The sequence below is a fragment of the Carassius carassius genome, chromosome 12 (assembly GCF_963082965.1).
Source record: "Carassius carassius chromosome 12, fCarCar2.1, whole genome shotgun sequence".
In the NCBI taxonomy this organism is placed as follows: domain Eukaryota; kingdom Metazoa; phylum Chordata; class Actinopteri; order Cypriniformes; family Cyprinidae; genus Carassius; species Carassius carassius.
The window spans coordinates 16971107-16998734 of NC_081766.1; the positions used below are offsets into that span (position 1 = coordinate 16971107).

At 38.8% G+C, this 27628-nt stretch overlaps 1 protein-coding gene across 2 annotated transcripts in view; it reads right to left on the minus strand.

Moving 5' to 3' along the window:
- Window positions 1–27628, minus strand: part of LOC132154946 (serine/threonine-protein phosphatase 2A regulatory subunit B'' subunit alpha-like) — an 87693-nt gene that overhangs the window by 15266 nt on the left and 44799 nt on the right. For both annotated transcript variants that reach the window (XM_059563687.1, XM_059563686.1), the window contains one exon: window positions 11543–14170. In XM_059563687.1, the coding sequence (XP_059419670.1) occupies window positions 11543–13687 (2145 nt within the window). In that variant the 5' untranslated portion in view covers window positions 13688–14170. The remainder of the gene's footprint in view (window positions 1–11542; window positions 14171–27628) is intronic.

Consider the following 27628-nt stretch of genomic DNA (forward strand, 5'->3'; position numbering starts at 1 on the left):
CAAAGCTATGCTCAGTGTTTTGATTTATGGCACAGCATGTGCAGCACAGGCCTCTGAGACTGGAGGAGGATGGGGCATAGAGGAGGCACACAGTTATATTAGATCCTTACTGAATGTGAGGAGACTAGACAAGAAGAGGAGAACTGCTGTGCCTGAATTTCAGAAACGGACAGAACGATATTTAAAATCTAGCATGGTGAAGGAGCCATTTTCTCCTTTGTGGCCCCTCATCAACAAATGCCACAATCTGTGTTAAGCTAACTGATACTTGTTATAGCACTTGCATATCATTGCTCTCTTGTTGATTTTGATTGCTTCCATTGTCCTCCTTTGCATGTCGCTTTGGATAAAAGCGTCTGCTAAATGACTTAATGTAAATCTAAGAGATAGAGTGCAAAAGATAGTGAGACAGAGGGAGAGACAGCTAGAGAGACCGATATAAACAGCAACAGATAAACAGAAAAAATGACCGATAGACAGAGAGAGCAAAAGACAGTCAAAGAGTTAGCAACAGATAGACATATAGAAAGAGTGACAGACAGATATTCATGTCTTTAATTCACTATAAATTTATTTAAATACATGAAGTCCTGAATATCAGAAAACTGTCTAGCTAATGCTAGGGTCACGGCACCATATACTGCAGAATCCTTCAGGTAATGCGTTCATAGAGATTTTAGAGAGTCGGTACCTGAGCTGTCCGTCTATAATGTCATACATTGATCAATTTCACACAGGCATTACATTAATGTACTTCAGGAATTATATTATGCAATTTGCAATTTCTTTAATCAGATTTATTAAAAGTACTGTCCTATACAGTATCCTGGTCTATTCTGAATTACATAATAACACAACCATCCTGTTAATATCAGAAATATCCTTTTAGCCTTGACACAGTATTAAAGCAAACTGGTGTTCATAGCACATAAGCCAGTCTCTACACATATAACAGTTATATCATGCTGAACCCAAACAGTTGGAGTGACTGGGGGCAGATGGCAGAGGCTGTCTAACTCACTTCAATGCAGTGCAGAAAGAGAGCACCGGGACTGGACGGCCCATCTCATCCTCACCCCCACCTTTCCTCACTCGCTTTGACGCAGGAGCGACTGCTATGTGTGTAAAATGATCCCCAAAGATAAAGCTTCTAATTTGCACTTTATTTCTGCAGCAGGCACTGGGCAGACTTTAGAAACACATACAAATACCCTACCCCCACCACACACTCCAAAACACACACACACACACACACACACACACACACACACACACACACACACACCAGTGTTTAAATCTGAGTGCTTGAAAATAGATGTGCCAAATGCCATCACCATAGCGATAACCCTTTACCTGGACTTCTGAGAGCCTCTGAGGAATGTGGGGGCATGAAAGGGGCCTTACTTCCTCACACACACTCGGCAGAGAGCTGAATTGAGGAAGTGGATTTTATGAGGGCCTATTCTATTCCGAGCTGAATTTCCTCTATGAAAAGCCACACAATGGAGCCACTGAAAGAAGTGCGATTAAAATTACAGATCGCAAAGGCTGGGCCAATGGAGGATGGTACGCATTTTCAAAAGCCAGAATATTTCGAAATAATCTTAATTTAGAGACAGGACATTTTAAAGTCAACCCCTCAGGTTGTGACAGTGAAATTCTAAGCAATGCATAAAATATTTACATGCCAATGAAAGTTTTTAAAATATTTTCATATGTCAAAATACATATACTGCAACTAATAATAACATTTGTCAATATATAGTGTTTTTTTGGGGGGTGGGGTGGGGGGGGTGTTCTTTATAAATAAAGAATACTTGGATACTTTAAAGAGTGTTGATTGGAAAGTAGTAAAACATTGCAGATAATCTGACAGTTAAGTACATTGGTACAGTACTGCGTGACTTGAAAGCTCCAAGATTAGCTGAACACCTTGTAACTGTGTGAGGTGACATGAACATGCAGTATTGTTGCAAATGATTTGTGGCCTTGTGTTTGTGGCTCTTGCTCAATGCGGTCTCCACATGCTGTTGTTTACCACTTGGCTGCCATCTATTTCAGGGCACTTCAGAGCAGGCCGCAGGTGCTGGCCAAAGGCTCTGCTCATGTTTTTACAACCAAACAAAATACAGGTGACCAGTGAAACTGTAAGGCTCTACACATTACTGAGTTAAGGACATTATTTTGCAAAAATGCAAGTAAAGCCATACTACAATATGCTGGCGGCTGTACTGATGCAGCTTTGTTTCTGTATTGATGAAACACAGAATCAGACACCTGTATTTACATTTGTCAGTTATTATATATATTATGTATATATATGTATATGTTAATATATATATATATGTGCAGTTACATAGCATGTACTGAAGGCAACCAAACTTCTCGACCATTTAAGTGCTATGTTCTGTACAGCTATGCAGTTGTCTAGTATAAATACATTCCCTGACATACTACATTTGCCATATTAGCATTGTCCTTTGACTTGTAGGTTTATGATGTGAATTTTGTTAAATACAATTAAACAATGGAGAATGACTTTATACCTATATCACTTACACTTCAGCAGTTCTACACGGTTTTTAAAGAAAAATGTAATTGTGATTCTTGTATAAATACAGAAATAACAAGCTCCGCACATCAGACTGGCTCATTAAATAATATATAATATCTGGATGTTAACTTGTACTTATGTGGCTACATTTGTTTAAAGCTTTACATCTCTCAGATCTTCAGCTGCAAGTAGAAATATCACTGCCTGTCTAATAAAACTATTTACTATTGGCAATAACGAGGAAAGATACACAATTAAAAACAGGCATATGTAATAACTTTAAGCCATGAGCAGAGACCTGATGCACTAACTGTCCACACCAGCAGATGGGGGCATGAGCTCAGGTTAGGGGTAGCTCACCCAAACAATTCCTGTATGACTAGCTTCTTCTAAATAGAAAATGTTGGAAACTAACAACAAATTCTTTAAATATCTTTTAGGTTTGAAACAACATGAGGCAAAAATTACTAATGAATTCATATCCATAGGAACATTTTTGAAATTCATAATTTGAACCTAATTGTTACTTGTGCAAAACAGCATTTGATAAAGTTTCACATGCATATTCATACAGGTTAAAGAGTTTAAAGAACAAATAATGTGTGGGTTCAACCAAAATATTCCTACTGTCATTCAAACAATGTGAATAATACCCGGATTGAACACGGAGGCTTTGAAATACGATGCGTCTCTCTCAGCTCATACAGTAGTAGTCAGAGCCACATTTGAAGCAGTTGTCAGACTTGTTAAAACCCTTTTAAGCTATCCCGTTCACCACCCAGGAGACACAAGGTCACGATCCCCAGGATCTGCTCGCACACCCTGTCCATTAATCATTTCACTGTTTGTCAACTCATCTAAAACAGTTGAGGAACTTTATGCACCTCATTTTACGTGGATAAACGATCAGAGAGTTTCATCATAAAATGCACCGTGTCAGCTCTCATTTCCTGTTCCTCTGAGCTCTAGACAGGGGATATGGTCTAGTTAGGGTAATGCAGCCTTTGAAGACTGAGGCTTCTGGGGAGATGGAATCTCTGATGACGATGAAAGCTTTCATTGGCCTACACCTCCCAGATACCCTTGACTACCCTGGATCTCAGGTGGAAAATACGGTCAGGAGTGAGTAACAGCAACAAATGTGGCTTGTTGGAAACAGACTTTGTAATGCCAGGCAAACATTTGTCTTTTTCCAGACATGACATGCTGTGTACATGCTACTGTATGTTTATGGTGTGAGATCACTCTTAAACTCTAGATGGCAGACTATGATTCTTGAATGAAAGTCTATAAACACTAGAATTGTCTCAACTAAGGACACTTAAAGACTTCTGGGGATCCATATGCTTTTGGAGTTTTTGAAGTGGAGTTAATGCCAGTAATCCATACAGTCAACCAGTCAAATTTACAGTAAAATAATGTGGTCAGTGGAGGTCATGGACACATATGGCACTCAGTACTTCCAAAGCGGAGTCAGAGGAAATCAACCATGCTTGAATTAATATTTCACACACTCTCTTCGCGTCTGGCTAGTCATTATCTGAGGATTAAAAGCATGGGAACATATGACTCCTCATGTCAGTAGTTGGCCATCTCATTGTAAACACTCTTGGATCAGATTATCTAGTTTTGTGCTCGGTGAGACCTTACTTTCCATGCCCCTTTTGTCTTGTGCTCTTTTTTTCCCCTCAACTCACTCCCACCAGCAGCACCAGCTGCAAAAACACCCACCAAAGTCAGAACTCAGTGACATGGATCTCCCCAAAACACTGTGACAAAACACTAATCACAGAGACAAACCGCTGACAAAATCGAAGACTTCCCTTCAACACAAACTTGTTCCTTTTTTGGATAGCTGCCGACTTTCCAGGTGCCATGATTTGGGCATAGCAGCAGGGTCTGTAATATATGGAAGCAAACGTTTTTATTTGTCCCAAAGATACTGATTTCAGTCGGTCATCACTGATTTTATGTATTATGACAAAATCTGCGAGCCTCAAATCTAAAAGTGACCGTGACTATGACAAAGTTCATTAAAATGAGACGAGAGTCCATTAAAAACACTACTGCCTCCAGAGCTCAGTAAGATGATAAAATTGACAAGATGATAAAAACGACAATTGGTGTTTCTGAATTCAGCAGGCTCTTAAGCACTTGTGCTGAGCTTCAGGCATTAAAACTGGCATTGCTCTGATTACTCGAATGCAGGGCACATGGGAGCCATTATAAATGTGCTTTTTGTCTTTTGCACAGTTCAGAGGATCAATGAATAATCTCTTGGATAACCTCCAGGCAGGAGGTTAAAGTGAAGAGATCTGTCTGACTACTGGACACCTCATGACATTGTCAAAACTATAAAGGCCTATGTATCTTTTAACTGTGTAAGTGTGTGTCTATATAACCACCCACAATTTGGGTGTCTTATTCTCACCCAGGTAAAACAATCTGTTCAAAAATACAGAATAAAAGTACTAAAAAATGTTTTTAAATATATTTTAAAATGTAGATTGTTTTGCTGATTTCAGCATCATTCCTCCAGTCTTCAGTGTCACACAATCCTTCAGAAATCATCTTAATATGCTGATTTGGTGCTCAAGAAATATTTCTTATTATGAATGTTAAAACAGTTGTGCAGCTTAATATTTTTGGAAAATATTTTTTCAGGATTATACAAGTTATACAAAATGTGAAATAGAAATTATGTCTAACATTTTAAATGTCTTTACTGGCACTTCAGATATATTTAATGCATCCTTGCTGAATAAAAGTATTAATTGCTTACATAGCCTGATTTTTGATTAAAATGCATATTTCATGGCTTTGACTACCCCATGGGTTGTTAATGCGGTTTAATTTTGTTAAGCATTGATAGAGCACCTTCCAAACCTCTTTTGTGGCGTATATAAAAAGTCAGTAATTTGAAATATTTGTCTGAATTATTTCTGAAGAATTTGACAACAATCTGCCATCTAATTTCCAGAGATATTTCAAAGCACAAAAGTAGCATTATCAATTAGTCTGGGAGTTTTGTTTGATGGATTCACAGAAATGCTGTTTTAGAAGGTTGAAGATGCAATTCAGTTGCATTTTCTGACAAAAGCACTCTCACTTTAATGAAGGCAATACATAAACCACAAAACACAACAGGAACCACTTATGTCTTCATATTTTTTAACTAATACTGACATATCTCACCATATCTCACAAAATCAGAAACAGAACTCTGTGATCTTCCTATAAAAGATTTTACAAAACAATCACAGTCAAATAACCTTTAAAAACACAAAATTTGATCCTCTCGCAAGAAAACCAGGCTAACTCATCTCCTTCATCTATCCCATCAGGCTGTTAACCCAGCCAATAGAAGACAAATAGTTTGAAACTATGAATGAGCTACAGTTTCATTGTTCAAAAATAGGAAGCCACTGTTCAGTGCTGATCCTCATGGTACACAGAGCTCCTGTTTGTCTTGTCAAATCTGCATGCCAATACTGACATATCTCACCATATCTCACAAAATCAGAAACAGAACTCTGTGATCTTCCTATAAAAGATTTTACAAAACAATCACAGTCAAATAACCTTTAAAAACACAAAATTTGATCCTCTCGCAAGAAAACCAGGCTAACTCATCTCCTTCATCTATCCCATCAGGCTGTTAACCCAGCCAATAGAAGACAAATAGTTTGAAACTATGAATGAGCTACAGTTTCATTGTTCAAAAATAGGAAGCCACTGTTCAGTGCTGATCCTCATGGTACACAGAGCTCCTGTTTGTCTTGTCAAATCTGCATGCCAGCTCAAGAACTTAAGCAGCCCCCAGCACAAATGGTGGCTTAAGTACTGTCTTAGCTCATCTCCTCAGACATCCTTAATCCTGGGAAAAAAAATCCTTAAGGGCTGGGAGAAGCTTGGACATCAATCAGGGGTCTCTATCAGTACTTAAACTGATACACACGGTTGTTTGAAGAGGCTCTTGTCTTGTTGCCATGTGCTTTTATGTTGTTTCATTCCAGAGCTATAGCTTCTTCCGTTATTTTTTTCTATCGGAAACCCTTCACAAATAGCAACAGGCAGTGATTCACATGAGGATGTTGTACATAAGGGGGTTTCTTGGCTCAGACCTCTGCTGTGATTTCATTTCCTCTCAGTACAAGACAGCCATGCCTGGTGATGTAATTCCCTACTGACCCTATGCAAACAATTCTAACAAATAAGATGGACACAAAAGGCATACAGACATCCTCAATCAGGTTTTTTTTTTTTTTGTCCCTGAGGGAGTTAGCAAAGCAACACTTCTGTCACTTGTGATGAAAATTTGAATGATTCTGACTGAAAGTCCAAAATGTGCTTTGAAAAGTTTCATATGCAAGTGTACAAACTGAACTGTGTGAGAATTGAATGAAATTCTAATCCCATCATTATCATTAACATACAGCGGGTATAGAAGATCAGTAAACCCCTTTAAAATAATCACATTTTGTTGCTTTGCAGCCTGAAATAAAGATGGACACAGCATTTGTGAATTATTCTCAACACCAAAATGATATGTCTACTGAATATCCAACACAGCTCACCATTCAAATAACAGCATTCCTACAGTAAAGCATGGAGATGGTAATATACTGTTATGGGGGTGTTTCTCTGCAGCAGGGATTGCAGCACTTAGGGGATAGGAGCAAAATAACATCAATTTCTTGAGGAAAATCTCTCTGCCAGAAAGTAGTCAATGGGAAGAAGGTTTACATTCCAACATTACAATGACCCAAAGCACACAGCAAAACTGAGCACACAGAGGTTGAATGAGAAAAAGGTAAATGTCCTTACATGGCCTAGTCAGAGCCCAGGCTGAAACCCCATCGAAAATCTGTGGAATAACATGAAGATTTCAGTCCACAAATGGTCATCATCAAACTGAACTAAACTTGAGCAGTTCTGCAAAGAAAAATGGGCAAATATTTCAAAGTCTACATGTGCAAAGTTAGTAGGGACATATCCCAACAGACTAAAGGCTGTAATTAAAGCAAAAGGTAATTCAACAAACCACATGTTGGTGTTCTATATTTCACTTGGATGTTATAAGTTATAAGAGTAAATACAGCTGAATAAAACAAAAACTGTGTCCGTCCATCCATTTCAGGCTACAACGCAATCAAATGTGATTATTTTAAAAGAGTTATTCTTTTCTACAACCACTGTATTGTTTTATTTTTTACAGGTGTCCAGTTGCTCTTGGTTTAACGCAATGCAATGAGCTCCTTAATGCAACACATGAATACTTTTATCATAATTAACACAGTGAAAACAAAGTAAATAAGAGACTTGAGCAGGGTAAACTGAATCTTCATGGACTATAATAAAGATTTAGAAATCAAATCACTCATAGAATCGAGCTGATCTTGAATTGACTGCTACAGCGATTATAAAGAGAACAATCTTTGCTTTCTGTATAAAATAAGCACAAGAACAATAACATTTTGATTATCCATTTCAACACAACTCTGGATTTTCTCTTCACTTCAAATAACAGATGTGTCATGTTGACCGACCCTCACTGAATGCGGCCTGAGTCTGACCAGTGGTGACCCACTGTGGTGTGTCTGTGGCTCTGAGCATGACTAGTTGGCTTGAACTCTTGGAAGAGATACTTCTGATTTATAATGACTGTAACACTCTTATTGCCAAGCAGGGTGATCCCTGTCACCATGGAGATTAACAGCACTTCCTGACAGGTGGTGAAGGACATATTGCCTTGTCTTCACCATGTTGTCATACCAATAGGGCAAAATCTCCAGTCCAGCATGGTGGGAGAGCACGTCACTAGGCTAAGAGGAGGAAGGTTTGCCATACAGGCTTCAAATCTGAGGGGTGAAAGTATTTCAGTGAAAAGCCTTGTGCTAACTACAGACAATTAGGTTAAACCAGCTGCTAATTGTGCTGAAATAGCACTGTAGCACCAATTTTTTTTCTATTGTTTAATTGTTATTCTCTCACAAACACAAACTTTTCTATATAAATTAGAGAAAAACTAGCCCCAGCATCCGAGAAACAGATTACCCTGCCAGCACTGTGACAGAGGCAAGGAGGCTTAAACCTGACTGAGTGTCCACTTTCATGTTCACCTGCTGTTTGGTCTAGCATTGAGACGGAAAGAGACACACAAACAAAAGACCACACTCAGGTCTTGCAGCAATGCACAAAAGCAACTACTAGATTTAGAGCTGGTTCCCTAAATGCTGGGATGCTGACACATGACAGATGGACCACATCTTGATCCATTCAGTGCTTTTGTATTTGTGATGACACATGCAGGTACTAAACGAGATGAAACAAGGAAAGCATGGCAGGTGCACCATATTAAAAACAAAATTCCCATTGTTAATGGCAAACAGGTATGACACAACTGCTCAGAGGGAGAACGCATAGATCGAACGTTTCCGCAGATTTGTTTATCTCAGTGACTGGCAGCTTAGTGTTTAAATGGGACAGTGGGCAGGGCTCCTGGCATAGCGCTCTTATTTTTATTGCTCCCTCGGGTGCCAGAGAGGGGATCGGGTTAGCAGAAAGCTATTCCCAAACTTAGCCGTGACCCCCACGGCAACACTGGGTCCATTTTCCCTCTGGCGACAGCCAGTCTCTTAGCGGAATGAAATAGTAGGCAGGGAGTAAGCTGATTTCGTCTTCCTGACACCTTTGTCTGTGGATGACAAGGAGGAGGAGAAGTGCCCTGGGCAAATCAACACCATTAACAGTGTCTGTGCCAAAACCCCCACTGCCTGCTCTTGCTATGACCTACCAGTGCTCTCGAAAAAGGACTGTGTGCCCTCCACACCAACTGCATGGCTACCGCATCACAACCCAGTCCCAAAATAACATGTGGACCAATGAGAAACGGTTACTGGGAGATGTGCGTATTATGAAAACATGCATTTTTTCTAACTAAACATCTCACACTTGTATCTTTGAAATTAAGCTAACACTCCAAGGATGACATGCATACTTTAAATGTGAACTAATTCAACCTTGTTTGAGATCAAACTTCTAGTATTTGGAGTCTTGGGAAAGCAAAAATGCACTTGTTCATTTGACTTCATCACTCGTTTCTACAAAATCTAAATCATTAGCCATTAGGGCATTTCTTATATGCACTTAGGAGTGTGTACGTGCATGTTCAAGAACAAGTATGTGACTCATCCAACCTTAAGGGTTCTTAGTTATGCGCGGAGCAGGTACAGAAATAGGATTGGAGGAGGAGCCCCATTATTAAGGGGGTTCCACTCTTGACAGATGTCATGGCAACGTCATAAATAGCAGGCCCAAGATAGATCCTGAGCTGCTATTGGTTTACAAAGCCAGGAAAATAAACAAGTGAGGATTTACCAGGTAGAAAAAAAAGATAAAGGGATGGAGAGAGGTTGAATAGAGGATGGATAAAGAGCAAGGGTTAAATGTGCTGGGAGGACTGACATGGGATATAAACAGCTTGACAACACTTTAGAGAGCTGACAGTTACCAATAAATGCATCATGATATGATAAACATACTCAAGACTTGCACTGAAAGAGTGATTTAGGGGGGTTTTAAGGCATTGGGAGCTGCCCTTTTATGCAGTTTTCACCTATGTTTTACACATTTTTCAAAGCTGTGATGAGTACTGACTTGCACTGAATGCGCATAAAAAGTTCACACTTAAAAAAAAAAACCCATTCATATCTAAACAAGTATGTCCAGTATCTGTCCAGTCTCACCCAAGATCCCTGAACTAGAGGATGACAAACTGTGCTTTCCTCACCATGACGGATGAGCAGAAAAATGGACTTAAGGTGACAGCCAGCTCCGGGAGACACATGATACCGACCCCACAGTTGACTGCAACAAGATTCTCTGTAACCTGCTATCTTTCCCAGGTGCAACAGGTTAGGCAATTACACAGTCTTAAAAGTATTATAGTTAGTATAGTTAAATGTCTTCTAGTTGGACATCAGAATGTAACTGTGCAATTAGGAAGGCTTTGAATGGAAATCATCAAGTGAAAAACAACAAACAATGTAACAATACAGAACAAATGATTGTTTTTTTTTAAAGTCAACACATGATAAACCAACTAAACTGGAATAATTTGAAATTAAACTTGTTCAAAATTTACCAATGACAAATACAGACCTGTAAAATACAAAATGGTATCCCCATCAATGCTTATATTAATGATAAATTCATCTTCCCTAAAAAAAACAATGTATTTAGTTCACGCACATACCACAGTATTCCAAAGAGAAGATTTGATGTAATGATTTTGGTTTATGAAGACTATAATTTTGTGCTTCAGTAATGGTATAATGGTATAATAGTAAATACCCATTGGAGAATCTGAATAATACACACACACACACACACACACCTATACACACACATTTAAACATACACATACACACATAAATACATACATACATACATACATGTATGTGTGTAATTTTAAAACCTAAATGATTTGACATAAATATTGTCATGTTCCACAAGATAAAATAACTGAATTTACCAAAATTATCCTGTAAAACTTTACCTGCCCTTAGTTCTTAATATTGCATTTTGCCTCCTTGAGCATCCATGACTGTCTGTTGTTTTTTGTTGTAGTTGTATATGGGTCTCTGGTTTATCCTAAAGCAAGTAAAGCAAGTTCTTTTGTTTCCTTGCATACTCTGCATTTGACTTCATCCGCAGAATAGCTTGATGATTTTTGAAATCCAGCTTTACCGTTAGGGACATTTGAAACACCCATGCGCAACATTCACAAACGGCTGCAAACAGCCATTGATGCTCAAGCTGATAACAACAAGGGGTACATTAAAATTTTAGAAACAGAAATTTTGTTAATTATAAGTTAACTATATTTTTTTCTTACCTTATTTTACATTTTACTAATGATACACATTGCACGGATTCCACAAGAGGCATGAAAACCTTACATAGACATAGTTTAGCTGAACTCACCCTGATGACTTCAGGTGTCTGTTGAATGAGAAGAGTTGAGCCTGTGTCCCTTACAGTAGAACCAGGGGTTTGTATGGCAGCAGGTGCACTTGAGGGTGTTGGTGTGTATTTAAGTGTTTGTGTTGGTGTAGATGCAGTCTCTGACAGAGGTACAGGCAGTGGGGGTGGAGCCACCTCTGCTTTGGTGCTGGCCAGTGTGTCCTGGAGAAGACGCATGACCTCTCGCTCCTTAGACTGAGTTCCTCTCCCAGCTCCACTCTCCACCAACTCCTGAGCAAAGCTCTCAATGCTCTCAAGAATCCTGAGCAGCAGAGCTCCATCATCCTCTTCGGTGGCCTCAACTGTTTTTTCAGAGGGCTTGGTCACCAAGGGTTCAGACACACCCGCCACTGGAAGATCATTAGCAGAGCTACCAATCAAATGCTGGGGGGAGCCTGTCTGCTGGGCACAGTTTTTAAGTTTAGGGGGCAGTGGAGGTTCCTTTTGCATGTTCTGAGAAAGACACTCTAGGTCCATCAGCAGTTTATCAATGTCATCGGCTCCCCCTTTATTGTTGTGCGAGGTTGACCTGGACAACAGTCTGGAATCTGTGCTTTTTGGCAAGTACATCTTGTTGACCGTCAAGTCATTTTTAGGCTTGAACACAGTTTCATTTCTGCTAAGTTCATGAAGTTTTTCTGAAACACCACCACTAGGTTCAGAGTAGCCAGTGGGTCTTTTGGAGAATGATCTGGACTCCGAAACACTACAGCTGTGCTTCCCATCCCCTTTAAATGCCCTGTCCGGCATCCTTCCCACATCAGACTCCTCCTCCTCGATATACAGAGCTTCCATGGCATCCTTACAGAGGCTTTCGCTACTACTAGACAAGAGAGAGTTTGTGGAAGAAAATGTGTCCGGTCGGCTGGTTGAGACTGTGTGGTGGCAGATATAAGGCGTTGAACCGCTACTGGAGGCTGAAGGCAAGCTGCCATGTGGGAACCCATTAGTTGAAGGAGGTGTACGTGCTGACAAACCAGGGGTGCTCTGAATGGGTTTGACACTGCCTGCAAGATCCCTAGAGCCTTCTGGAGGTTCTGTCTTGGAGGGTTTAGCTCGAGGCTTTGTGGGCGGAGGAGATTGAACAACGTCTTCGTAGCGTGGAGGTTGCTCATTGCCAAAGATGGGGGAGAAAGGGATTTGCTGCAGCCCGTGTATGCTGTTGACTAGTTCAGCAAGCTCGCTGTGCTCCTGCCTCACACTTTGCCCCTGTTCCAGTTCAAGAGGAAGCCTCTTCAGATAGTTGGAGAGACGAGCCATCACATTTTTATAAATGACTTCAGGGTTCCCAGAGTCGTCGATGCTTCCATCCATCGACTTCCTTTTGATACACTGTTTGATGATGTCTGTGCACTTCTTCAGATCTTCCGAGCATTTGAGGAGAATGTCCAGACAGGCTTTAATGTCTTCTCCTGAGGCACTGCTGTCTGCCTTGGTCTTCTCCAATATGCGGGTAATTAGGTTCTCCTCGGTGAGGCTGTTTAGATAGAGCGTGGCCACATTGTTTAGGTTCTGCTCTAAGGATGCACTGCGACTTAGCTTATGCTCTTCGAGTACAGATTTCTGAAACAGGCCGAATGGAGGACAATTCTCATCGTTGCCTGTGAACTGGCCATAGATGATGTCTAGATCAGTGGACCTCCTGCTGAAGGAGTCCGGCCGAACCTTACGGCCTTTTCTGAAAGTTACGTGGCTGGAAGAGTATTTGATTTTCTCAAATGAAAACTCCTTGATTTTTCCACTGGCCAGGTTGATAGCTTCCCCTGTAATATCCTTGAGACTTGCTGAGCTTTGGATGGCAGATCCTTTCTTAACTCTGGGGATGACCTGGTGGTAGTCATCACAGAAAGCACCAGGTCCGGTGTTGCCATTCTCCATTGTTTTGGACTCATGAATAATGATGGGCCGGTCAGAGCAGGTTCTAGATATGGGGGTATCAAGAAGTTCTCCACAAGTGCTGCGGTGAGCCACTGTGCAGTTTAATCCATGTTTTGGTGCACCACAGGGCCCATTACAGTAGTGTACAGTGTGCTGGACACGACGGTCAATCACAACACTGTTATAACAGTTAATACTGCTGACCACAATGCGATAGGTAGCCGCCATTGTTTTGTTTGTTCATAAATCCAAAGGTCTGCTTTGTAATATAAACAGTAAATGATATGTAGACACATTTATATAAAACTGTCAAATTATATGAATCCTAAAAAGCACATAAAAGTTGCTTTGCTTAGCCTCAAGTGCTGCTTTAGCTGATTCAAAGGGAAAAAAGGATTTCAATCCTTATCAATCCTTCATCTGTGCCCCATAGTTAAAAGCAAAAAAATTTAGCAGCAAAACGATCCATTCCTTAGCATGGGCCCCAATGGCCTAATGATAGGCCTGTGTGCAGCGATCCAGATCATCCCCCCTTTGAACAGCCAAGGCCTTCGGGCATAAATAAGTCCTCTGGCTCCGTCTCCAAAGCCACAGCATACAGCCACCTGGTGACAGCCTTCCGCTGATGTGTTAAGCAGATCTACAACCCTCTGTCTTTATCTTACTTTACCGGGAAGAATCAGATGTTTAGGAAGCCAATGTGAAATCCACCTGAGAGTAAAAAGACAGAAGTGGGTTAAGTGGAGAGAGAAAGCACTTTTTCAGATCAATTGAAATACAAGTCTCTGAGCCCCTAGATTGTGTTATTGCATCCTTAAGCTAATTGTGTAAACTATAAACACCACTTAATTTACAGCCTCTGTCCAAATAGTCTACAACCACAAACATGTTGGTTTTCTTCAGGAAACACAAAGAAAGCATTAAGAGGAAGTTTCTGTCTCTGAGTGAAATATATTATATTAATGTGTATTGTAGATAGGGATGGGACGATAACCGGTTTTATTGATAACCGTGATAAAATGTGCTGAAGGTTAGTAATATCGTTTAAAAATGAATTATCATTAAAACCGTGTTTGATTATCGCGGTTTTAATAACTCACTATTAAATCATGTCCAGCCAGCGACAGTCTGACGCAAGCGCAGCGCACAATGTTTTTTTTGTTTTTTTTCGAGAAGGAATGGCGAAAGTCAGTGACTTTTCTATGCTTTTCTATGCTTCTACACTTTTCATTGTAAGGAAGGAAATGCCACAGAATTTAATCTTTCTTTAAATTAAGTGCATAGAGTTGCTTGTTTTATTAGTTGTTTGTTGATTATTAAATATAAAACTTGCTGAAATGTTTTCAGTGTGAGCATCAACTATTTTTGAACACTTTCATCTCGTTTCAACAAAACCGTGATAATATTGATAATCGTGATAATTTTAGTCACTATAATCGTGATATTAAATTTTCATACCGTCCCATCCCTAATTGTAGAGGATGTTATTCACAGCAACTTTATTCAATGTACAGTTTTTACAGCACAAATGGGGCATATCTTTAATGTTATTTCTTTTTAAAGAGAACAATGCAGATTGTATATTGTCTTTGGTTAACATCTCTTTCCATTAGATTATAAGCACATTACACTTTTAACTTTTCTTTGGTATAGCTAAACCACAAAATAATGTATACTAAAAAGCTCAAAGTACATTAAAATATTCTACAAGCCAGAAGTGAACCACAAACTATGTCTTTCAATCAAATATAAACCAAAAAATAAAACAAAAAAATGTGCTCTAATGCGGTTAAAAAAATACCTAAGCTACAGGCATCTTAGGTCTCCTGTGTTATCAAATGTAGTCCTTAAGCCATGTTCAAAGAGGCCCACATCAGTGGAAGCTGTTAAAGAGCTTGTGATGAAAGTACACAGACACACTATTAGCATTCTTTGACAATACACCTCACTCTGCCTCTTTTCCCTATAAAGTGAGTTTACTCAAAAGAGAGCAGTTCAAATACACAAATGCCATAATTGAACAGTTTTACTTGTACCTTAGGTTGCATACTGAATCATTCCTCAGGCAAGGAACATTCTTTCCTGTAATGCTCTCATAACAAATTTTTGTACTGTATTTTTGAAGACCGGCACTAGCCAGCAACAACCTGCATAAGCACAGTCTTCCTGCTCCCATGCGCTTCTAAAACTATTGTGAATTTAACTGCACTGCTTAAAGTTTACACAAACTTTTAAATTGGTCTCATTGTAAACAGTGTCTTTTATGGATTTTTGGATCTCATATTGCACTAGATCGATCATGTCCTTCATATACCCAAAAGGTAGTTCAGTTCGGGTATTTTGAAAAGACGTTACTTTGAGAGGGGAAATTTATTTATTTATTTTTTGGCCATACGGTAAATGTAAAAATGTAAAATCCCAATAGCTTTAAATGTATGAAGAAAAAACTATTGTAACATTCTTCAAAATATCTTCTTTTATGTGTCACTGCAAAAAATACATTTTACAGGTTTGGAACAATATGACGGGGAGTAAATTACGACACTTAAATTTTTGGGTAAACCATCTCTCTTTAACAGATGAAAGTTCTCAAAACGTCTCCTTCAATGCACAGACAAATGAAATCAGCAACATGAATAAATAATCATTTCATGTCTCTACTGCTCACTCTCCCTCTCTCTGATGATAATTATGTCAACAGATGAGTCATTGAGAGACTGGAGACATATTTATTTCAATACATATAAGGGAATGAGCTCATTATTAGCATATCTTAGCCGAAAATGTTCTCCACGGCCAAAGCACACGCTCCTTTATTCTCCAATCCATTTTCTTTTTCCCTGTTGCTTTTATTTCTCACTCCTTCTGGCCCTATTGTTTTTCTTCCATTTTTTCTTCCTCTCACAGCAAGCCTCATTAAAGCCTTGTCTTCTCTGTGTCTCAGCAAAGCAACTGCAGAGAACAAGTCTACAGGATTTCTACCAAAACCTTACCTCATATAAACTCTGACTACAGCCATGCATGAAAGCATTTCTAGCAGTATAATCTGCATTCACAATATAGACTCATAAATGCATTGCACGTCTATATTTCCTCACAGTATCGGAACAATGGTCTTTGGATTAATTACAGATGGGCACTTGATGGCATATGGAAAAAACATTCAGAAAGTGAGATTTACAGGGACAACCCACACCCTCCATGTTCTGTGTTCTGACACGGTTCACGATGGACAGGTCCTGCTTGCCTGGCATGTTCACACAGGAGATCAGGAACCCTGGGAATCTTTCTCCTGGTGTTCTTCAGAGTCAGTATCTTTAATGTCTCTGTGACAAAAGCTGATTCTACTGATTCTGAACACAATTTATATTTACAGTTTAACATTACCTATGTTATAGGTTTGAACAATAGTTAAACGAATAGCAGGCACTTCTTTCTTAAATATCATAGGTTCAAAGTAAATTTCTGTTTACCATGGGCTGCTTTGACTTTCCATGGCCAAGGTTCAGTACAGACACACTGAAGAACTTGTTTATCATAGAGGATAACCCTCTTCAGCTCCAGTGTCCTCAAACAGAGCCTCTCAATAACATAGTGTGCTCTCAAAGTGGGCTTTGACGTAGCTGGTTGTCAAGTCGGGATGAACACAATATGACAGGAAGAGTGTGGACCGTAGCAAAGTGACAGCTTTTTAATGACAATTTAATGGGCTGATCAACACATGATCCTGCACTCTCTCCTTTGCCTGCCGTATCTATTTCAGGGCCGGTGGGGGGCTAAAGCAGAAGCCTTCACACCCTCACATCACTCAGTGGGTGCGGACACCCATACAAACATCTTATATTTCTTATGGGAATCTTCTTACTGTATAGGACCCCCCTGGTTAGCCTGTTTTGGGGTGGCTAGCTCTGTATGAAAATAGAGATGAAGAATGTCCCTAGAAGATTAAGTTATAATTGTCAGGCAACAGTCTTTATATCAGCTTAATGCTGTAATTAGCATACAGTGATTGTTATGGAGAAAACAGTGCATAAAATGCAAACACACTGTTTGGAAAACAAGACAACATCCACCCACAGTTTTGAGACTCTCTCTACTGGCAGGAGCATGAGGATTGAGGATGCAGCAGCCTCATTATCTTTCTAATCCCGTTGCTTTCACGCCGTACGTTCGTTCCATGTTTAATTACACCGTTGCAGTCACATGCAGAGAAGTCACATCCGTGTCTTGCCACATCTGCCAGTGCTTTTCAATTTCGTGTCGAGACTCTAGGCTGTACAATATTGGCAGCATTGGAGCATCTTCCTCGAAATGACACACTCAACATGCTATATACTGAACAAGAAAAAAGATCTTGTTATTTCTGCCATGTAAAGTAATAAATCACAATGTGCCGGTCTGCTTATATTTGGCCCAATTAAGAGTTGAAGGATGAAGAACCGATATATGTTTCAGTAGCACTCATTAAAGAATCAATGCAAATGTAAAGCTTTCCCTTTGGAAGGAAAATTGGGAATTTGTGTCAGTGGTCAGGACCGGTCTTGTTACTGTGCACAAGCTGTCAAAGGGTGGCCCGCCGTGAGCTTTGTTTGTCTCTGCTTGAGTAATGACTTTCAAAAGCTGTTGCCGCAAGAGAGAACCTGACCCCCGTGACAACAACACATTAATAAAGGAAGGATCACACACTCCTTCACACAGTGACCAGGGAGCACACTTAACCCTTCACAGCCTCAAGGGCTCACACATCTCTGAAGGGAAGGAAACCATGGATGCTTTAAAAACTGAAGATAGCAATTCAATTAAATGTTGCAAAATGTGACATTAAGTGCTTAATTATTATTCAGAGTGATAGACTGGGAATGAAATTGATTGCAGAATACAATTATCAAAAGAAAAACCCAGACTTAATCAATTTAATTATCACGATGACTTGTATCATAATTGTCTGGTTTTATTTTGAAACTTCTCCACACATAAATTTACAACAAAAGTAAACAATATAAAAAAAAATGAAACAAAAAGCTTATATTTTTTATATGCTTTAACATATGATTTAACCAAAACAGACATCAAGACATTCCTGAATCAGCATCCTTATCAACTATTAGATTTTACAGTTCTTATCAGATATTCTTGTCAACCTACCATCTCCCTCTAATTTTAAGGGTTGTTAATAGTTAAGGTTGGCAAATCGTGCTCCTGGACCAAAAAAGATTGTTGTTTGTTATTTACAATTTAAAGGAAGATGTATATTAAAATACAATTAAATTCCTCAATTTAACGGAAGTATCACAGAGAATGCAGAATTTCAATTTAAATGTAAATGATGTGGGATTAAAACAAAGTGAAATTCAATCAAGACAATTTTGAATTTTGGCTTGTTAAAATCCCGTTTAAAACAGTTTTGATGGTTTTTTAAAGTTTGAAGGTTTACAGCGAATACTTTAAAATTCTTTCCAAAAATGAACAAAATCAAAAAACAAACATTTGAACAGTAAGGTAAACAGACAAACAGAACAACAGACCACATCCTACTTGGCAGTTTAAAAATCCACATTTCATAATTGTTAACACAAAATGTCACGCTTGTTTTTTTTTATTATTTCATTGTCTTAAAGAAACAACCACTGACCTAAATCTACAATGCATTTTATTAAAATACTTTCCAAGGCTCTCTTTTCTCAGGACACTCTTACACTCTAAAAAATGCTGGGTTGTTTCAACCAAACTTTGGGTCAAATATGGACTAACCCAGCTGTTGGGTTAAATTTTGTAATTAAATTTTTAACCCAAAAGTTGGTTTAGTCCATATTTGACCCAAAGTTTGGTTGAAACAACCCAGCATTTTTTTAGAGTGTAAGAGTGTCCTGAGAAAAGAGAGCCTTGGAAAGTATTTTGAACTGCATTGTAGATTTAGGTCAGTGGTTGTTTCTTTAAAAAGTTGGGTTGAAACAACCCAGCATTTTTTAGAGTGTAGGGAGCATAAATTACACCCCAAAAGAGGGGCAGAGATATTGTAGATTCTATACCAAATTTTTGTTCCAGCAGTAAGAAACCAGCAGTCAGCGTGAATTGTTTCGAAACCGCATCATTCAGGCGGAACAATGAAGCGATGGTCATAACTATTCATGACTCGTATGAAGACAGGGCAGAATGAATGCTTTACAGACAGAAAAGCTAATCAACAAAGGCCCTCTGCTACAGCAAAGCAACCTCTGGAGGAGAAAAAAAAACAAAAACAAAAAAAACAGCACTGATTATAAAAAAAAAAAAGTGACATGTAGCCTAGGGTTGTGCCGATAGACGATAGTATCGTGTATCGACGATAGTCAGAGATGTCGATGATAGCAGATGTCTCTGTCGAGCCCTCACTAACTGAGTTTAATGCCACAGTTATGCTTGAACGCATCTCATTCTTGTTTCTGTGACGGTCTCGTCATGAGGCGCGCGGTCCCGAGCGCTGTATGACTGATGCATCAGTTCAACTTTACTTCAAATATATGAACTTACCTGTTTTGAATACTTTATATTTAACGTGTTCGTTTATGTCCAATATTAGTGTTAAACTGTTGGACTTTAAATGAAAGATACTATCGTTTTTCACCGTTGACTGATTTTGCAGAACATTTAGACTGTAACTTCCGTGCAGAGATGCGGCAAATTTGTCACAGGACACACGATATGACAGTTGCGTCCGACTATATATGAATTATGAACTAGCTGTTTTAAATACAGTATTTTAATATTTAACATTAGTTTATCAGTATGTTTCTTTGAAAGTATATTTTTTTGATTATTGGTGATTCCATAGGCTCTCTCTCGCGCGCACCTGTGCGGTTTAAAACACCAAATAGTTATGCTATGACAAGAACAAATAGTCTCTCTCTTGCTCCACCCATGCGCGATAATATCATATATCGCCGATCTCACGGGCTGACGATATGGCGATTTGAAAAATTACCATATCGCCCAACTCTAATGTAGCCAAGTATGGTGTCCCACACTCGGAATTTGTGCACTGCACACACACACACAGCAGTGAGTAGTGAACACACACACACACACACACACACACACACACAGTAAACACACCCGGAGCAGCGGGCAGCCATTTTTTTTGCTGTGCCCGGGGAGCAGTTGGGGGTTTAGTGCCATGATCAAGGACATCTCAGTCGTGGTATACTGAGGGTAGAAGAGTGGAGTTCACTCCTCCCACCGACAATCCCTGCCCTAGCTTTGGGTTATAAGTCTGACTCTTTAAGCATTAGGCCACAACTGCCCCTAATCATGCTTTAGTGCAACAGCTGCTGCACTAATAGTAATGACTGCCTCCACTGTGCATTACTTTCTTATCTAACTGGTTGCAGGTGACGAAACACAAAGAAAAGTCAAAGGAGTGGAGATGTAGTATGTTTTGCATTTTGTGCAAACAGACAAACTCCATGATTATTTCATTTCCAAGTAAGAGACCCGGGTGACCCTGACCTCACTCAACACAGCAGATGTATTATATCGCTTGGTCATCTTTTTATTGTATTCCATTCCTCTTTTTTTCCACTTACTGTTTTCCTTCACTTAAGTCTCGGTGGGGCCTCAAACAGGATTTAGATATAGTGAACAGAAGCTCTTGACAGGGCACACAGACAGCTGACCCAGTGCAGACACTTACATTATGCATTTGGCAGACATTTTATCCAAAGCGACTTATAGTGAATTTAATGCACACATTTTATTAGTTTGTGTTCAGCAGATAGAAAAGAAAAGAAGCAAAACTTCAAACAGACAGGAGACATATGGGAGAGAGGAATTTAGCAAAAAATCAGTGGCAGAATACTAAAAAAGTGCAACTGTTCCACAACTCTAACCAGTCATGACTTGATAAGAAATGCCAGGACAGGACGTTTTGTTGGCCGCTTGGTTTCAATTTGTGTGTTGTTTTTCTGGGTAAAATCCTATTGGTCTAAAATTTCACTGCACATGCACTAAAGTTCAAAAGTTTGGGGTGATTTTTTCAAAGAAACTAATATTTTTATAAATTAAATGCAGTTTTTTGTTTTACTTTCCATTAATCAAAAGAATCCTGACAAGAGTTTCAAGGTTTCATCAAAAATATTAAGCAGCATCTGTTTTTAAAAATTCTGAATAATCAGAAATGCTATTTGAGCAGCAAAACAGCATTTAAGAATGATTTCTGTAGGATCACGTGGCACTGATGACTGGAGTAATGAATGCTGAAAATTCTACTTTGCATCAAAAAAATAAATTACATTTTAAAACATATTGAAACAGAAAAAAATACTACTCTTTTCCTGTATTTCTGAGCAAATAAATGCAGCATTGGTGAGCATAAGAGACTTTTAAAACGTAATAAATTCTGGTTTAGAAACAAACACCCAGAAGACACTGTTACCATGCACACTTGAGCTAAATACAGTAGATACAGCATAGTTTCCCTGTAGAGTCCAGAGGAGAATAATTCAAGTCTGATGATCAAACATTCTTCACCTCTGAGCCCCAGTGAGCACATTATAAATGTAAAAAGACTTCAGAGCTTATGAAGTCAAAACTTGTGCTGATATATCTCCACATTTACTACGTGAGTGGACTTTAAATGAAGTAAATCTCTATAGTTAGCTCTTACAAAGCTCCATCAGATCCCATCTATCAATAAACTGCATGAATGTTTTTGAGGCTGTTTTATGTCTAGTCAGTTTTAACACATGACCAGCTCATTGCTGCATTCTCATTTGGAGCCCTGCAGTACTTGTACACAATGGCCCAAAAAAGTATTTGAACACTTAGGCCACAGATGAAACGTTATGACTGAATCATCATTGCATTTCAAAATATCAAACCAAGTGACATTTACTGTAGTTTAAGACTGTAACACAGCAGGAACACTTTTCAAGCAAAATGAAACAAAACTCTGTTTGTTAGATTTTAAACACAAAAAAAACAAAGAAAAATACAGTACTGTTTAAAGTCTCTTACTGTCAACAAGGCTGCATGTTTGTTCAAAAATACAGTAAAACAGTATTTAAACAAAATAATATAAAACTTTAATTATTAGTCACGTTAAGGCCGATATAATTGTTTATCGTAATTAATTATAGACTTATTCCATTGGCCAAAATGTTTATATCGGTGCATTAATACTTACTTAATACAGTACAGTAAGTGTTTGAATACATTTTGTAGACACTGTGTATTTACATATTTAATAAACAAATGGATGGAATTCTAATGGAGACTGGCGCCCAGAAGGAAGTAACTCGAGCCTGGCTCCTTGTATCGCAGTGCCTCGCTACATTGGTGACAGTGTAGTATGGCCATCCGACAGAGATGATAGACAGCAACAGGAGAACAGCATACTGGATAGACACATCAGTGTCCGGTCAGGGAACACAGAGCAATGCTGACTCACACTCAAGCTCATACCTGTTAGGTTCCTTCTGCCGGTCACCACATCCACACCCCTTACCAAGCAGACGATGAGGCACTGCTGGGTTTCCTACAGGCTGGAGGGGGAGAAGCAACGATCACGGGCAGGTGTTAGTCCTCCAGCTGTCCAGACACTTTCACAATTATTCATGGTGACTCAAGTCCTGATGAGAAAAAGGGCCACTTCGTAGCAAGCACAGCACATGTCATTTTCTACATCCTGCTCATTTCCAGACTTTGGTCCACTGATTTTGATTCTCGAAATTAACTTTTAAGATGAACTGAGGGACCCTTTAAGGACCAGTTAATAAAATCAGAATGTAACTTCTAGGTTGAATTTATTCTTATTCCACATTAGTTATCCTCTACAGCAAGATGTTGTAGCTGACATCACATTGTATTCTCCCTGTAACTTCTAGAGTGATTTAAAAGAACATCTCAAAGATGAGATATAATGCTGAAAAGAGACCGAGTGTAACATGACAGCTTCTTAAAAAAACTATCAAGTCCAGGCCTTCCCCAGCTAGAGAAAAGCAAGAAACAGTGTCAAAAAATTTCCCACTGAATAAAAATGGTGAAACCTAAAGCTATGGAAAATGTTCTTCCACGTGTATCATGCAGTTTAATATGGTTAGCAAAAGAGAACAGAATAAGCATAGTGCCTCTTAAATATCTGTTCCACAAAACCACTTTCTTTATTACACAAAGGACATGGAGTGCTCATTGATCACAATTACGTATTCCGACCAAACCAGAGATAATACACTGTCAACGAGAATTCATGATTGATGTTTAATTCACGCAGGAAGGCCAAACTCACTGCATAATGGCACAGTGCTTTCACAGTACCTTTTTCATTTTTATTCATTACAGGGAATATATTTCAAGTCCTTGAAAAAAATGTCATCATGGAACTTGATTATACATAAATACATAAACCAGTTTAAAAAAAAAGAGTTTTACATAGACTAACATTATCCATAAAATTAGCAGTAGCCAACAGTCATGAGACAAACAGGCATCCTCGGTACCCTCAGCCAATTTGCATAACAGTATTTGCAGTGACCATCCCTTGTCCAAACCTGAGCGTACTTCCTAAAAGAAAAGTTACAACCATTAAGGGTTCTTTCACACTTGGTTTGATTGCTTGGTCCGAACCAGAGTTCGATTGCTCCCCCCTCCCCCTGCTGGACTGTGTTCACATTATATTATTTGGGTCCAAACCGCAGTTCTTTTGCGTTATCAAGCCAGCAGCTGTTTACTCCGTTGCTTAGTAACGATGCCGCAGGAGAAGACGGCAAAATGCGTAGCATTGCTCACTTCAATTTTATATTTATGCTTTTGAACCATTGGTTTTGTTTCCAAAGCTTCAGTACATAACAGCACTAACATCTGCCTTACGAATGTACTGCAAATGCTCTGAAGAACTCTGAAGGCAAACAGAAATTATATAGCCTATATATATAGCTCTCTGCTTGCAGTGCGTCAGGCACGCTCGTCAGGAAAGTGAGTTATCACATACAAACACACATTTTTATCTAATAATATATCATTAATAGCAGCTCATTTCCGTGATTTGGTACGACTGCATTCACATCAGCAGCAAACTGTACCAGAGTTCACTTGAACCGTACCCCAGACCACCATTTTTAAGCAGACTCGGGTATGGTTCCCCGGGTGCGCACCAGAGTTCGGAAGACAAGGTTCACATTATCTAAACGTACCGAACTCTTGATCAAATAAATGTAGGCTTGATGAACAGAAGAAACTTCTTTCAAAAACATTAAAAATAGTAATGTTTCCAAACTTTTGGTCTGTACTGTATATATATATATATATATATATATATATATATATATATATATATATATATATATATACACACACATACACACACACAACCTAACCTTTATTAGGATAGGACGTTGTTGGTGCTCACGGCACTGACTTATTGGTAGTACTTCTTATCCCAGAAGAATACCCCTAAATGCAAGTTGGTCAAACCACGTGTGAAATTAAAGCACTTATTTTATAAAGACACTTTTATCACTAATCTAAGCTCATTGAAGCACCATTTTCTGATCTACAGATAAGAGTTTTCACATGAAGTGATCTTTGAGAACTTCTCATGTTTTATAAAAGTTTATGACATCTAGCAGAATTGCTGAAACACTGTTGGATCAGTTCTATTCTAAAAGAAAAAAAAAACTAAATCCAATGAATAAATGATGATGAGATGAAACACCTGTCAGAGACTGAGAGGGAATGTGGGAATAGGGCATAATGAGAATCATAACCTCAAAAGGTAAATCATGTCTTAGGGCTACAAAAATTTAGATTTGAGCCAAATTTATCCTTTTTATAAAACGGAAAGAAAGGCACAGCACATAACCTACTGTTTAAAAAATTGGGGTCTGCAGATTTTTTTATGTTTTTGAAATAAATCTCTTATGCTTAAAATGTTGCATACATTTGACCAAAAACACAGTGAAAACACCAATATTATAAAATATTATTACAATTTAAAATAACTGTTGTACTATTTTAATTAAATTATTTACTATTTTAAAATAATTTACTTTCGGTTTTGAACGGTATATAAAGTTTGAGCTCTGATCCTGGTCACAGTCATGTTTGATTCTCATCTGATGGCTCAATATCTCAGGTGACAGGCATGTCATCTCAGCCGCAGCCACTGCTGATTGAAAATGGTGTGTTTGCTCTTGAAAATGGAATAGCAGACAGAAGAGAGAGACATGAGAAAGAGAGTGTAAACAGATGAAGGAAAGAGATGGGATTGACAAAAAGCAGCAGCAAACTTTTCTTCCTTCTTTTTTTTGATCAGCTAACTTTCACATTCCAGACAATTCAAATGGTGTAACGATCTTAACTTAACCATTCAAGAGTTTCCTGGTCCATCTATGTGGTCTGACAGACCATTTAGCATCGTGGCACAGAAGAGCATAATGAGGCATGGTTGGAAAGATTTGCTCCAGACCAAAATTAATTCTCTCAATGGCAATCAGGCTCTTTTTTGCCCTCAGTCTGAGTCAGACTCCATTTCTTTCTAGCTACAAAAAGCACAGAAATAAGTTTGTGGAAAGTTTTGTAAAAGGGCTGAAGGAGCCGGATGACATAAGTTAAAAATCACTTGACCAAGACCAACTACTGCAAATGGGCCATTAAAAATTCTTTGAATTCTTAATGAACTTTCTGTGTCTTCAGAAAATGAAAGGTGAGTAAAAAGTGACTTTGTCTGAATGATGCACACATTTCAAAGATGCTCTGCGCTCAGCAAGTTGATTTTTTATTTTATTTTATTATTTCAGTTGTAAGGCCTCCTAAAGAAAACACCCACAGGCTATATTTTGATACTGATTCACTTACTTATTTTCAATCGTTCATGTGGAGCTGAAGCATTTGGAGACGACACAGTCGAATCCAATTCATTCACAACAGGTTAAGGAATAATACGTTTAAAAAAAAACACACACACAAATGAGACGACACTGCAAAGCAGATTTAAATATGACAAAAAGTCTATACTCTTATTGTTAACTGACAGCACTACTAAATTAGCCAATTATTAAGGGTCAGGGGATATGAAAACCACACAGATTTAGTGTGGACTTGCTCTTTAGCCACATAAAAGAATCAGACAACAGGCTAGGGAAGCATTAAATACTCCATTCGCCAGGAACAATAGAAAAAATAAGGGTAGATTTTCTTTGGCAGGTTTAAAACGAGAAACAATGAGTCAAATGGCAATGATGTCTTTTCTTATCCAGCACTTCCTGACATTTTTAGAAGAGTTGGACCATATAAGGCTGAGAAGACTTCTTTTCCTTTCTCCACCAAGCACAGCCTTAATAAATAATCACTCTCTTTGGGCTTGTGTCAACACAGGCCTTGCTTTAGTTTGTGTCGGTGCAGAAAGACTGTCTGACACTTCAAAGCCGCTTTGTTCGGCAATCCAAATGTCTCTGCTAAAATAACAAAGACGCCAAATATCAGCTAGGTCAAGTTACAAACCGCAGTTACAATAAACACTGTCCAGAACAGTTCAACTGCCAAGTACAGCAGACTTTTCTATGTTTTCTATGCTTTCAATGTTGTCATCTGATGTGGCAAAGTGAGAATTACACTCAGCTGGAAACCTATATATAGAAAATTAAATGTGGGAAAATGACAATAAAATATTCACAGTAATTCATGTGGACAACATAGGGCTCAAATAGATTTGCCAATCAATCAGACAGACCGAAGGATAGACAGATGGATAGATGGATGGATAGATTCTGTGACACTTAGAGAGGTGCTAGTTCAAACAGGGCTGAGTTTTTATGAAATACAATAATCATAATTTGATTTGTTAATGAGATGGTGTTCAAATAACTCAGTAGAGAATTGTTCTGCTACAAACTAGGCTTGTTGCGATAGTCGGTGTTACCGGTGATACACGGTGTTTAACCCACCTACCGGTCACAGCACTTGACCACCGGCACCGTCCCCATCGTGTTGAAGTTTTAGCCTATAGCAATAAAGCACTTAATTCAGTTAGTGACTACGTGCCTTCGTAATTTAGCATAAGCGGAACGAGCGCCGCAGTAAAGCAGCAGGTGTCCGATTTCATTTATCACTTGAGGAGAGTGAGGCGAGCTAACTGGCAAAGGATGGCGGAAGATCTGGTTTCAAAGCGAACTGTTGCAATTTAAAATGAAGGTTTTT